The sequence below is a fragment of the Phyllobates terribilis genome, unplaced genomic scaffold (genome assembly GCF_046119375.1).
Source record: "Phyllobates terribilis strain yellow unplaced genomic scaffold, ASM4611937v1 Scaffold_3__8_contigs__length_932513732, whole genome shotgun sequence".
Taxonomy (NCBI): domain Eukaryota; kingdom Metazoa; phylum Chordata; class Amphibia; order Anura; family Dendrobatidae; genus Phyllobates; species Phyllobates terribilis.
The window spans coordinates 305,823,207-305,835,375 of record NW_027362763.1 but is presented as its reverse complement, the minus strand read 5'-3'; the positions used below and the strand labels follow the sequence as shown (position 1 = coordinate 305,835,375).

Below are 12,169 nucleotides of genomic sequence, written 5' to 3'. Positions count from 1 at the left end.
GTTTGGGGCTAGGGTTGTGCTGGGGCTAGGGTTGTGCTGGGGCTAGGGTTGTGCTGGGGCTAGGGCTGGGGTTGGGATTTTTTTCAAAAGTAAGAAAAAAAGATGACGATATGGCGACTAGTGTTGAGAGCAAGTGCTCGCTACTTGAGTTTGCATCGGGTGCTTTGGTATGCATTTAGTATCGTGGGTATTTGAGTGACATGCTCGAGTCTCTGCCCCATATGCTTCACGGCCAAAAAACTTTACGGGGATTGCCTGCCATGCACGAGCGATCCCCGCATGTTTTTTTTTGGGTGTATAATAACCGTGAAACATGCGGAGCAGGGACTCGAGCATGTCACTCGAGCACACGCTGTACATGGTGCATACCTGAGTACCCGATGCAAACTCAAGTAGCGAGCACTTGCGCTCAAGAATAATGACAACTTATTCAATATGATGACCTAATGTAAACAAATAATGTGCCGTACCTCTGGGTTCAAAATGTTCACTATACACCTTAATAAAATCTTTGAGGGGTATAGTTTCCAAAATGGGGACACTTGTGGGGGAGCGCCACTGTTTAGGCACATCACGGGCTCTCCAAACGCGACATGGTGTCCGCTAACAAATTGAATGGAAAATCGGCTCAAATTGTTAGCGGACGCCATATTGCGTTTGGAGAGCCCCTGTGTGCCCAAACATTGGAGCTCCCCCACAAGTGACCCCATTTTGGAAACTAGACCCCCCAAGGCACCTATCTAGATGCATAGTGAGCACTTAGAACACCCAGGTGCTTCACAAATTGATTCGTAAAAATGAAAAAGTGAAAATAAAACACTTTTTCATTTTTATGAATCAATTTGTGAAGCACCTGGGGTTCCAAGTGCTCACTATGAATCTAGATAGGTGCCTTGGGGGTCTGGTTTCCAAAATGGGGTCACTTGTGGGGGAGCTCCAATGTTTGGGCACACAGGGACTCTCTAAATGCAACATGGTATCCGCTAACAAATTGAATGGAAAATCGGCTCAAATTGTTAGCGGACGCCATATTGCGTTTGGAGAGCCCCTGTGTGCCCAAACATTGGAGCTCCCCCACAAGTGACCCCATTTTGGAAACTAGACCCCCCAAGGCACCTATCTAGATGCATAGTGAGCACTTAGAACACCCAGGTGCTTCACAAATTGATTCGTAAAAATGAAAAAGTGAAAATAAAACACTTTTTCATTTTTATGAATCAATTTGTGAAGCATCTGGGTGTTCTAAGTGCTCACTATGAATCTAGATAGGTGCCTTGTGGGGTCTAGTTTCCAAAATGGGGTCACTTGTGGGGGAGCTCCAAAGTTTGGGCACAGAGGGGCTCTCCAAACGCAATGTGGCGTCCGCTAACAATTTGAGCCGATTTTCCATTCAATTTGTTAGCGGATACCATGTTGCATTTAGAGAGTCCCTGTGTGCCCAAACATTGGAGCTCCCCCACAAGTGACCCCATTTTGGAAACTAGACCCCCCAAGGCACCTATCTAGATGCATAGTGAGCACTTGGAACCCCTAGGTGCTTCACAAATTGATTCGTAAAAATGAAAAAGTGTTTTTTTTTTCACTTTTTCATTATTACGAATCAATTTGTGAAGCACCTGGGGGTTCCAAGTGCTCACTATGCATCTAGAAAGGTGCCTTGGGGGGTCTAGTTTCCAAAATGGGGTCACTTGTGGGGGAGCTCCAAAGTTTGGGCACAGAGGGGCTCTCCAAACGCAATGTGGTGTCCGCTAACAATTTGAGACGATTTTCCATTCAATTTGTTAGCGGATATCATGTTGCATTTAGAGAGCCGCTGTGTGCCCAAATATTGGAGCTCCCCCACAAGTGACCCCATTTTGGAAACTAGACCCCCCAAGGCACCTATCTAGATGCATAGTGAGCACTTGGAACCCCTAGGTGCTTCACAAATTGATTCGTAAAAATGAAAAAGTGTTTTTTTTTTCACTTTTTCATTGTTACGAATCAATTTGTGAAGCACCTGGGGGTTCCAAGTGCTCACTATGCATCTAGATAGGTGCCTTGGGGGGTCTAGTTTCCAAAATGGGGTCACTTGTGGGGGAGCTCCAATGTTTGGGCACACAGGGACTCTCTAAATGCAACATGGTGTCCTCTAACAAATTTAACGGAAAATCGGCTCAAATTGTTAGCGACACCATGTTGCGTTTGGAGAGCCGCTGTGTGCCCAAACATTGGAGCTCCCCCACAAGTGACCCCATTTTGGAAACTAGACCCCCCAAGGCACCTATCTAGATGCATTGTGAGCACTTGGAACCCTCAGGTGCTTCACAAATTGATTCATAAAAATGAAAAAGTGTTTTTTTTTTTCACTTTTTCATTGTTACGAATCAATTTGTGAAGCACCTGGGGGTTCCAAGTGCTCACTATGCATCTAGAAAGGTGCCTTGGGGGGTCTAGTTTCCAAAATGGGGTCACTTGTGGGGGAGCTCCAAAGTTTGGGCACACATGGGCTCTCCAAACACAACATGGCGTCCGCTAATTATTCAAGCAAATTTTACAATCAAAAAGTCAAATGGCGCTCCTTCCCTTCCGAGCCCTGCCGTGCGCCCAAACAGTATTTTTTCCCCAAATATTGGGTATCTGCGTGCCCAGGGAAAATTGCACAACAAATTTTGGGGTCCATTTTTTCTTGTTACCCCTGTGAAAATAAAAAAAATTGGGTCTAAAGTAACATTTTTGTGAAAAAAAGTTAAATGTTCATTTTTTTCTTCCACATTCAAAAAATTCCTGTGAAGCACCTGAAGGGTTAATAAAGTTCTTGAATGTGGTTTTGAGCACCTTGAGGGGTGCAGTTTTTAGAATGGTGTCACTTTTGGGTATTTTCTGTCATAAAGACCTCTCAAAGTGACTTCAAATGTGATGTGGTCCCTAAAAAAATGGTTTTGTAAATTTTGTTGGAAAAATGAGAAATCGCTGGTCAACTTTTAACCCTTATAGCTCCCTAACAAAAAAAAATTTTGGTTCCAAAATTGTGCTGATGTAAAGTAGACATGTGGGAAATGTTATTTATTAACTCTTTTGTGTGACATATCGCTCTGATTTCAGGGCTTAAAAATTCAAATTTTGAAAATTGCAAAATTTTCAAAATTTTCGCCAAATTTCCGTTTTTTTCACAAATAAACGCAAGTGATATCGAAGAAATTTTTCCACAATCATGAAGTACAATATGTCACGAAAAAACAATCTCAGAATCAGGGGGATCCGTTGAAGCGTTCCAGAGTAATTACCTCATAAAGTGACAGTGGTCAGAATTGTAAAAATTGGCCCGGTCATTAACGTGCAAACCACCCGCGGGGCTTAAGGGGTTAAATAGGTTGGCTTCATTCCAAAGGGAATGAAGGCAATGTCCCTTTTTGCATTAAGTTTCGTTGTTGGTACTGATAAAAAAAAAATGGCGTAAAAAATAGTGCAAAACTAATAAATTTGGCTTAAGCATTTACAATAATGAAATGGTGTAAACATAATGATAAATGTGGCCCATAATTTAAAAGAGCAGTATTCACCATTGTCATGCTAACACTTTTTTCCCACAAGCTCCTATAAAAACCCATGAAAGTCTCAATTAGTCACATTTTACAACTTAGCAGCTCCATAATGGACCAAAATAAAGAGGACTAGATGCAGTTTTCACAACTTTCTTTTAGAGTACAGTACAGACCAAAAGTTTGGACACACCTTCTCATTTAATGATTTTTCTGTATTTTCATGACTATGAAAATTGTACATTCACACTGAAGGCATCAAAACTATGAATTAAACAAAGCAGTCATCAAAGCAAAAGGTGGCTACTTTGAAGAACCTAGAATATAAGACATATTTGCAGTTGTTTCACACTTTTTTGTTAAGTATATAATTCCACATGTGTTAATTCATAGTTTTGATGCCTTCAGTGTGAATGTACAATTTTCATAGTCATGAAAATACAGAAAAATCTTTAAATGAGAAGGTGTGTCCAAACTTTTGGTCTGTACTGTATTTCATAGCAAGGGAAATTAGACAGTAACTTTTTTTTTTTTCCAAAAGATCACAATCCCAACAGCCATATTGGAGAAAGACAATGAAAAGGAAGGTCTAAAACACAAAAAAATTATAATGTAGATATTCCTAAAGCAGACTAAAACAATGATAAAATAAATCACCTTGGATTTGAGCAGGGAACCCGCACAGTGTTCACGTTGTCACACAATGGTTCAGCTCCATGAAACATACCAGTACGAACATAGATCTAAAGTAAATTAGGTTTACACAAAAATTAACAAGGCACAAACAAAAAGAAAAGTAGCAAAAACTCTATGTGAATGATAAAAGTACCTTATCGATATCTCGGATGTTTACGTTGACATAGGTAGCACATAGAATTTTTATTCTAAGAGTACTGTTGATCGCCCATAGAGATTTAGCAGAAGCTTCTCCATTCATATAAGGTGTTGCTGTCGAAATTCTTCTTGAATAAGAGGGCATAGTGAAGGTGTCAACTGGGATCTGGTTGTATAGGCTGTCCTTGGCCATCAACATCAAATTGGGCATCCGGCCAAGCATAATGCAGCTTCTGATATACTGAGATATAAATAAACACTGTATGTATTGGGGATTGCAAAAAAAGACACTATTCAGAACAGCTATATGTTCCTAAAGTACTAAAATTGCACAGAAAATTATGCAACACTTGCTCAAAACTTACAGTTATGTATGTGGGGTAAGCCAAAATAAGCCTTAACATGAGAATCAAAGGCATTAATAGAGGTCTTCTCACCTTATACTGACTCAGCGGATACTTTTCCAGCAAGTATTCATCACATCCGCAAACTTTTAATATATACTTCCCCTGGTACTCCAGGACACAAAGCTTGAGCTGTTCAGTGGACAGTAGCATACTCCGTGTCTTTTTCCTGATCGCTTCTGCTATTACATGTTCTGGTACACAATCATGGCTGATCTTTAAAGAGTACTTCTGCTTTTCATTGTTAGGGGATACAATGACCCAAATAACCACAATTATATGCCCTGAAGGAATGAAGCAGTCAATGAGGATTAGAGGAAACGGTAGATAAAATTACTCAACCTACATACTGTATATGTGGGTGTGAAATGAATAACACATCTGACACAAGTTTCCTTCAACTTTCAATCATCAGGAGTTCCACAAATTTTATGAGAATATTTCAAAAAACCAAAGTCATCATGCAACTGTCCTGACATAAAGTCATTGTGATTCAGGCTAGGGTTAGAAGGTGGCTTTGGCACTTGTCACGAGACCAAGGTTCGCTCGGTGCTGCTAGATCACAGTGCAATACAAGTGAATGGGTTCATATTGCTGCCCTGAGGGTTCTGCTGGTCACAATCAAAAGAAGTCCAAACACGTCAGATTTTTAGTCACTTAAGTGATCATTGTTGCAGTACCCACGGGTCACAATGTGGCCCATATTCACTTGTGTTGCACTGCAATGTAGTACTGGCACTGAGGGAACCTTGGTCATAGCCTTAATATAGGGGACCACCATATACTGAATGCAGTTATATGAAAACGTATTCTGCTTTGATAACTGACATTATACACTACAAAGTAGATTTTAAGAGTGCAAATTAGATTTACAGATGATACCATGATGCTGAAAGCCTAATGGGGCATTTTCAAAGGCTTGGGAGGAGTTAAAAGGCAAGTTACGGTTTGCTGCATTATGGTATGTAACGTGCCATCAAGTTAACATTTGCCACATCTGTACGTCCCAGGAAGTTTGAATCAGAGATTTTCCCTCCCAAGTTGTTGAAGTCACTCCTAGAGCTCTATAAAGTTACAATAATGTAAATAACAGATTGGCTCCCTTTTTTTAAACAGAGAATACACTTAAAAAGGGGTATTCTCATCTCCAAGATCCTATCCCAATATATAGTAGGAATAATAATAATAATAATAATAATAATAATAATAATACCTCCAATTAAAAATATAGTATAGTTCTTCTGATTCGCTTTATCTCTCTTACCCCATGTGTAGGCATTGCAGGACCCTTAGGTATCCATGGTTACGACCACTCACATAGTGACCGTTAATATTATTGCACCTACTACATATTGAGCTAGGATCTTGGCGATAGGAATACCCCATTAAAAGTGATTGCTCTATCTGGGACAACATCAGAAAGTGCCATAAATGTTCAACAGTTTATGGTTGAAGCCAGCCCTACAATTTTTCATGCTCTAATAGAAATGAATGAAGAGAGATATGGTACACGAGTGAACATCCACATTACTGACAGGGAACGTCGGGGCCCTGTTCTCTCAAGATCAAATGCTAGACTCATCTACAAAATATCCTGTAGACCACACGTCAAACTCTGGCCCTCAGGGTGATTATATTTGGCCGGCGACAACGTCGGGGACTATGTGGGGCCCATTATACCGTATGGGGGACTATGTGGGGCCCATTATACCGTATGGGGGACTATGTGGGGCCCATTATACCGTATGGGGGACTATGTGGGGCCCATTATACCGTATGGAGGACTATGTGGGCCCATTATTCTGTGTAGAGGGCTGTGTGGGGACAATAGCTGGGGCATCATACTGTGATGGGTCACCATACTGTGCTGGGGGGTACAGTAGGGACATCATACCATGCGTGTGGAGGGTACTGTGGAGGAATTCACTGTGGGGCTATCATACTATGTTTGGGTGGCACTTTTGTTAAATTATGATGCTAACTGTATTATTAATTCAAGGTTTTTTATCCTTTGCTATTACATATTTAAATTATTCCACTGTGCCCCATTTGTGATTATGTGCTAATTTTATTCTACTATCTCTTAATAGAAATGTACTTTGTTCGCGGGACAACCTCTAAGTTTGTTTCCACCTGAAAATTTTCATCAATATATTTGATACGGAAAAACTCTCAATTGTAGACTCTTAATAAATATCAAAGTTGGCCGGTGACTTTGTCCAAGTTTTTAATTTTGCCCCTCTGTGTATTTGAGTTTGACATCCCTGCTGTAGAAGATTGGACAACCCCATTACCTGTAATCCCAACTATAGCAAGTTTTAGAATATACCGATGTCTCCACAACGTTACAAAACAAAAAAATAACTTCTGAAGAATCAGTCTGGTATTCGTATGAGCTATGAAGCATCTGCAGATCTCATCTATTGAGGAATAATCACTTACCTTTGTCCAGTTTGCTTTCTATGTGCTTGGGAAGCTCTGAAGAGGATTCTACATTGGGAGGGTAAACATAAAGTGCTCGGCTGATTGGGCCATTTGCATCACGAAGTTCCACGGCATCTTTACAGACATTGAGAATATTCTTCCTGAAGTCCTGAACCTCTGGATCCTTTACCATATCAAACTCACAAACAGGCATTCCTATTGCAAAACCTTACAAAAGGAGGAAAAATATCGTTATGTAAAAGTAACACAAGCTTTTCATCCATTATGTGAGGTTGTACATAAACACAACTACACTTACACCTGGCGCTCATTACATGAAAATGCAAGCCGTCACTTAACACACAGAATGCTATACATCCCTGCTGAAACACTCACACCATCCATGGAGGGAAAGCACATAATGGCATATCATGTCAGCATGTTATGAGCCTGCTTTGGTGTATGTCCGCAGAGATCACCTACAGGTGCATCTCACAAAATTAGAATATCATCAAAAAGTTAATTTATTTCAGTTCTTCAATACAAAAAGTGAAACTCATATTATATTACAAACAGAGTGATCTATTTCAAGTGTTTATTTCTGTTAATGTTGATGATTATGACTTACAGCCAACGAAAACACAATCCTGTTGCGATCAATCCTTCACAAAACTTATTGAAAAAGGTGACCAGACTCATGCAAATCTTGAAAAGCAGTTGAGAGTAGCAACATCACTATCACCTAACATCACACGGCTCACCAAAAAACAACAACAAAAAAAACAGTTCCCACCATCACATTAGTGGTGAATTAATTAGCCGTTTGATCAAATATAGCAGGATAATTTGGTGTGGCATGCAAATGATGGTATAAATATCCATTTTCCCTTGGAAGAAAAAAAAAAAAAAGGTTTCCCACCCCTGATTTACATGGTCATGTTCATACTGTTGATGTCAGGGCAGAGACGGATCGAGCCAGTTGGATTTCCATTGACTGATCCTTCTGTTCTACAGGAGATAAGCCAGTGCCCAACTCTCTCCCGACCAAATTCTAGTTCGGGAGCGGGGAAATCGCTGTTGGCCAAGTGACCTGTCTAATGTGTATTGAGGCCTTTACCCTTCAACGTAATGATCCTTATGATAATGATTTGATGTCTATTATGAAGCCCAGTGACTAGCGTGGAAATAAGTATTGCACACAAATAAAAACACACTACTGCAGTAGTATCACAAATTGGTCGCCCACGTGAGATTACATGCCAGCTGTACTCATTTGCTACATCATATGCATACATTTGAAGTGAATTTGAATTCTCAAAATTATTTTGGCATACAGTAGAAGAATTGCACATTTGTCAAATTTTTTTTTAAACTATTTAGGGCGTGAATCATGGAAAAGTTGCATAATTTTGGCACAACAGGTGTCTTTGCTATAATCATGCGAGTTTCAGTGTTCTCACACCATTTTCACCCCCGCTCACAAAGTGGGAAGAGCCGAGACGTAATAGGTGTATGGCGACTGCCGCTAGTCAAATTCATGATGAGCGGCAGTTTTTGTGACGAAACAAATCTTACTCCAGTGTAGGCTGGGGGTGCAAGCATAGGCGGATTATAATGAGGGCAATCTGGGCTACCGGGGGGCCCATGGCCAGATTGCCCTCATTATAGTATGTGCGGCGCCGCAGCACATACCGGCAGTCAGAGGCGGGGGGGCCCCGGACCGCTCCCACAGCAGTGGTGCACTGCCGCTGCTTCTTCTTCGGCCAGGCCAGCACTGCACCTGTTAACTTCCCTGTGTGCTGGCCCGACCACGTCACAGCTAGGAGACACGGCCCTGTGCGCGGCCGTGTCTGCTAGGGTGACGTCACGCAGTGCGCGCCCTGCACTGCTACTTACCACCGGAGAGGAGCTGGACGACTGGAGCCGAGCCAGGGGATGGCGAGTGTGTGTGTGTGTATGAGTGAGTGTGTGTGCAGGCAGATATCATTGTTTTCAAATGTGTTTATGCATGCATGTATGTATGTATGTATGTATGTATGTATGTATGTATGTATGTATGTATGTATGTATGTATGTATATCTTTGTCTGTGTCCAGATGGCCGCCGTGCAGCCTCCCGCTGTGTATAGGAGGATTGTAGCAGCTCATATTGTGTGTAGGGTCTCATACTGTATACAGGGAATGTCAGCATACTTAATTGTGCTCAATATTAAGTCATACAATTAATGTAAAAAAAATGATAAATATATTAATATTGTGGCAAATTAACTGCACGTCAACTATCACAGGGGATCAGGTGACATGTCACGTGTGTGTGTGTGTGTGTGTGTGTGTGTGTGTGTGTGTGTGTGTGTGTGTGTGTGTGTGTGTGTGTGTGTGTGTGTGTGTGTGTGTGTGTGTGTGTCTCCACGCCTTCTAAACTGCCCGGGGCCCTTGCTACTCTTAATCCACCCCTGGGTGCACGCCACTTGTCCGACACATGCCTCTTCATGAATCAGAAGTGTCTGACTACAGCACATCTCATCAAGACTGGTGTGAACAACGTTCATGTATCAGGCCCCATCTACTGTTTCAATGAGGGTTAAATTTAAATTTCTAATAAATGAGAGAGCTACATATTATATAATAAATGATAGAAAATAATATACTAATCCTTCCAAACTCCGGTCCCTTTCTAGTCTTTGATTTTACGTGACTGAATACATTTACCACCACCCGGCTCACCCACAGTGGTTTGGATGGACTTTTGGATATAAAGATTAGAAAAACAGGATGTTCTTCAATATAACCAAACTAGTTCCTACAACTAATGCCAGCAGAACGTCACAGCAGTTTAGCACGAGAGGACTGTTTTCACATGTACTATTTCACTTAATGAGATAAATAACGATAAAAGATACCTACTAAACATCATATGAAAGGAAATTAAAAAGATGGGACATTTTTACATAAAACTATCTAAATTTTAGCACTAAGTAAAATGTGGTAGCTTTAAAACCCCACTTCAGCATATTTTCTTATTGTAGCACTGGAGTGGTGCCACTAATTTAAGTTCCCTGCCCCTAGTACTATTCTCACCAGCCGCCATCTTCATCTGTTGTTATCGGAGCCGGTCCAAATGGTCTTCTACAGGTTGTGACCTGCCGGATCGATCCAGTGAAGTCACTACTCAATTTAAGTCTATGAGAGCCAGAACGAGGCCAGAAGAAGGCTCCTAGACTTGCGTTGAAAGCTTGTGACCGTTACCTCTGACTTCTGGTCAGTCAGAACTTGTGATCACAAGATGGTGGCAGGGGACCGGTGTGGTTCCCAGAAGAGCTGAAGATGGCAGCTGGTGAGTACAATACTAGGGTCAAGGAACTTACAGTAGGTGCACCACTCTAGCAGCGAAATAAAAAGAAACGCTGGAGAGGTGCTTTAATATTAATGACACTATGAGAATAGGTTATCAATATTAAATTCTAAGGTTTGACCCTGGCATACCCACCTTCTCCTGACTGAAGGGGCCCATGCCTCGGAGAACTGGCACAGCTCTGCACATTGTGTAGTGGCTATGCATGGTACTGCAGCTCTCTCCCAGTCTGTTATCAATAGCAAAGCGACATTTCTGTCTACAACTCAACCTTAAATCAGTATAATGGAAAACGGTATATAAAAAACATAAATAGGTGTGTATCGCCATACAAAACATGTCAAAGGAAAAAACCAAATGGAACAGATATAAAACATGAAAATTATTGATATAAATCTATCAGTAGTAAATATTCAGAGGAATACATCACATGGCTCCGTAAGATCCCAAATGTAAATCATGACAAGAGAAAAAAAAAAAGGAAGAAAAAGGACAAATAAAAAACAATCTGATACCTCCCAGGCCTAAGGAACCTAAACTCACCTGAAAAAAGGGAAATGTCAGAGAAATCTGAGAGTCGCACATATAATCAAATGTGCAGAAGTGTAGAAAAAAGTAAACTAAACCATAACATAAAGAAAGAAGAAAATGAATAGGAATAAACGCAGGATGGTAGTAGAGCAATATATAACAGACGCATAGGCACCAGGATAAGAGTGTTAGAACGTGCACCTCAGACCAAGGACTGGGTGTTCAATCAAAAATAGCATTTAGAGTCCACTGTGATGGAACCAATGAATATAGAAAAGTGAATGAGATACGAACCAAGAGCACAAACACCGGGGAAAATGTGCCCAGAAGACCCACCAGCTGGTCAGGAGAGTAACTGCCTGTACAGCGCAGGGTACAGCTATGCGGCATCCACCGCCATGCAGGAGAGGCGCTGCCATACTGGGCGTTACTCCGCACATTATAGCACTTGTTAATCCTATCATGATCATATAACATTGTAATGTCAGGCAGTCTTCTCACCTGCACTCTGCAAACTAATAGCTGCTACATACTACTTCTTACTACCCACTTACTTTGTCATTTCCCCGATGTTTGTGCTTTTGGTTCATATCCTATTCACATTACTGCTGATAAATTATTTATATAAATCTTCATGTTTTATATCTGTCCCATCTGTTTTTTCATATTGACAAGTTTTATATGGTGATACACACCTATTTATTTATATGTTTTGTATATACCTTTTCCATTAGACTGAGGTCAAGTTGTAGGCCGAAATGTCTCTATTTGTCTGCATATTACCACAAATAAAATTGCATCCTTATTTATCACATTTGAGTGACAAGTTTCTATACATTATCTGACAAGATGGGATCCTTGTGCACAAACCCACCAGAAGTGCGGTGTCTACCTTTCTACTCTATCGTTAGCGAAGCAACCCTCCACTCTGCCATTGAAAAGTGAATACACATTGGTCTTGTATAGTAACTCTACCTGGTGTGACTATCATGACAAATTTATAGTCATATTTCAGTAACAAAGCACAGGGTCCGGGAAAACCCCTTTCAAGAGGTTGTCCGACCCCGAAATCCAATTTTTTTTATGCTAATCCGTGCTGTTTAG

General features: G+C 41.0%; 1 protein-coding gene across 3 annotated transcripts in view; it reads right to left on the bottom strand.

The window, feature by feature from the left end:
• Nucleotides 1-12,169, bottom strand: part of PIK3CA (phosphatidylinositol-4,5-bisphosphate 3-kinase catalytic subunit alpha) — a 57,061-nt gene that overhangs the window by 33,545 nt on the left and 11,347 nt on the right. For all 3 annotated transcript variants that reach the window (XM_073674942.1, XM_073674944.1, XM_073674943.1), the window contains exons 3-6: nt 7,202-7,411; nt 4,793-5,043; nt 4,351-4,596; nt 4,179-4,264 (exon numbers count right to left, since the gene is read on the bottom strand). In XM_073674942.1, coding sequence (XP_073531043.1) covers nt 4,179-4,264; nt 4,351-4,596; nt 4,793-5,043; nt 7,202-7,411 — 793 coding nt within the window. The remainder of the gene's footprint in view (nt 1-4,178; nt 4,265-4,350; nt 4,597-4,792; nt 5,044-7,201; nt 7,412-12,169) is intronic.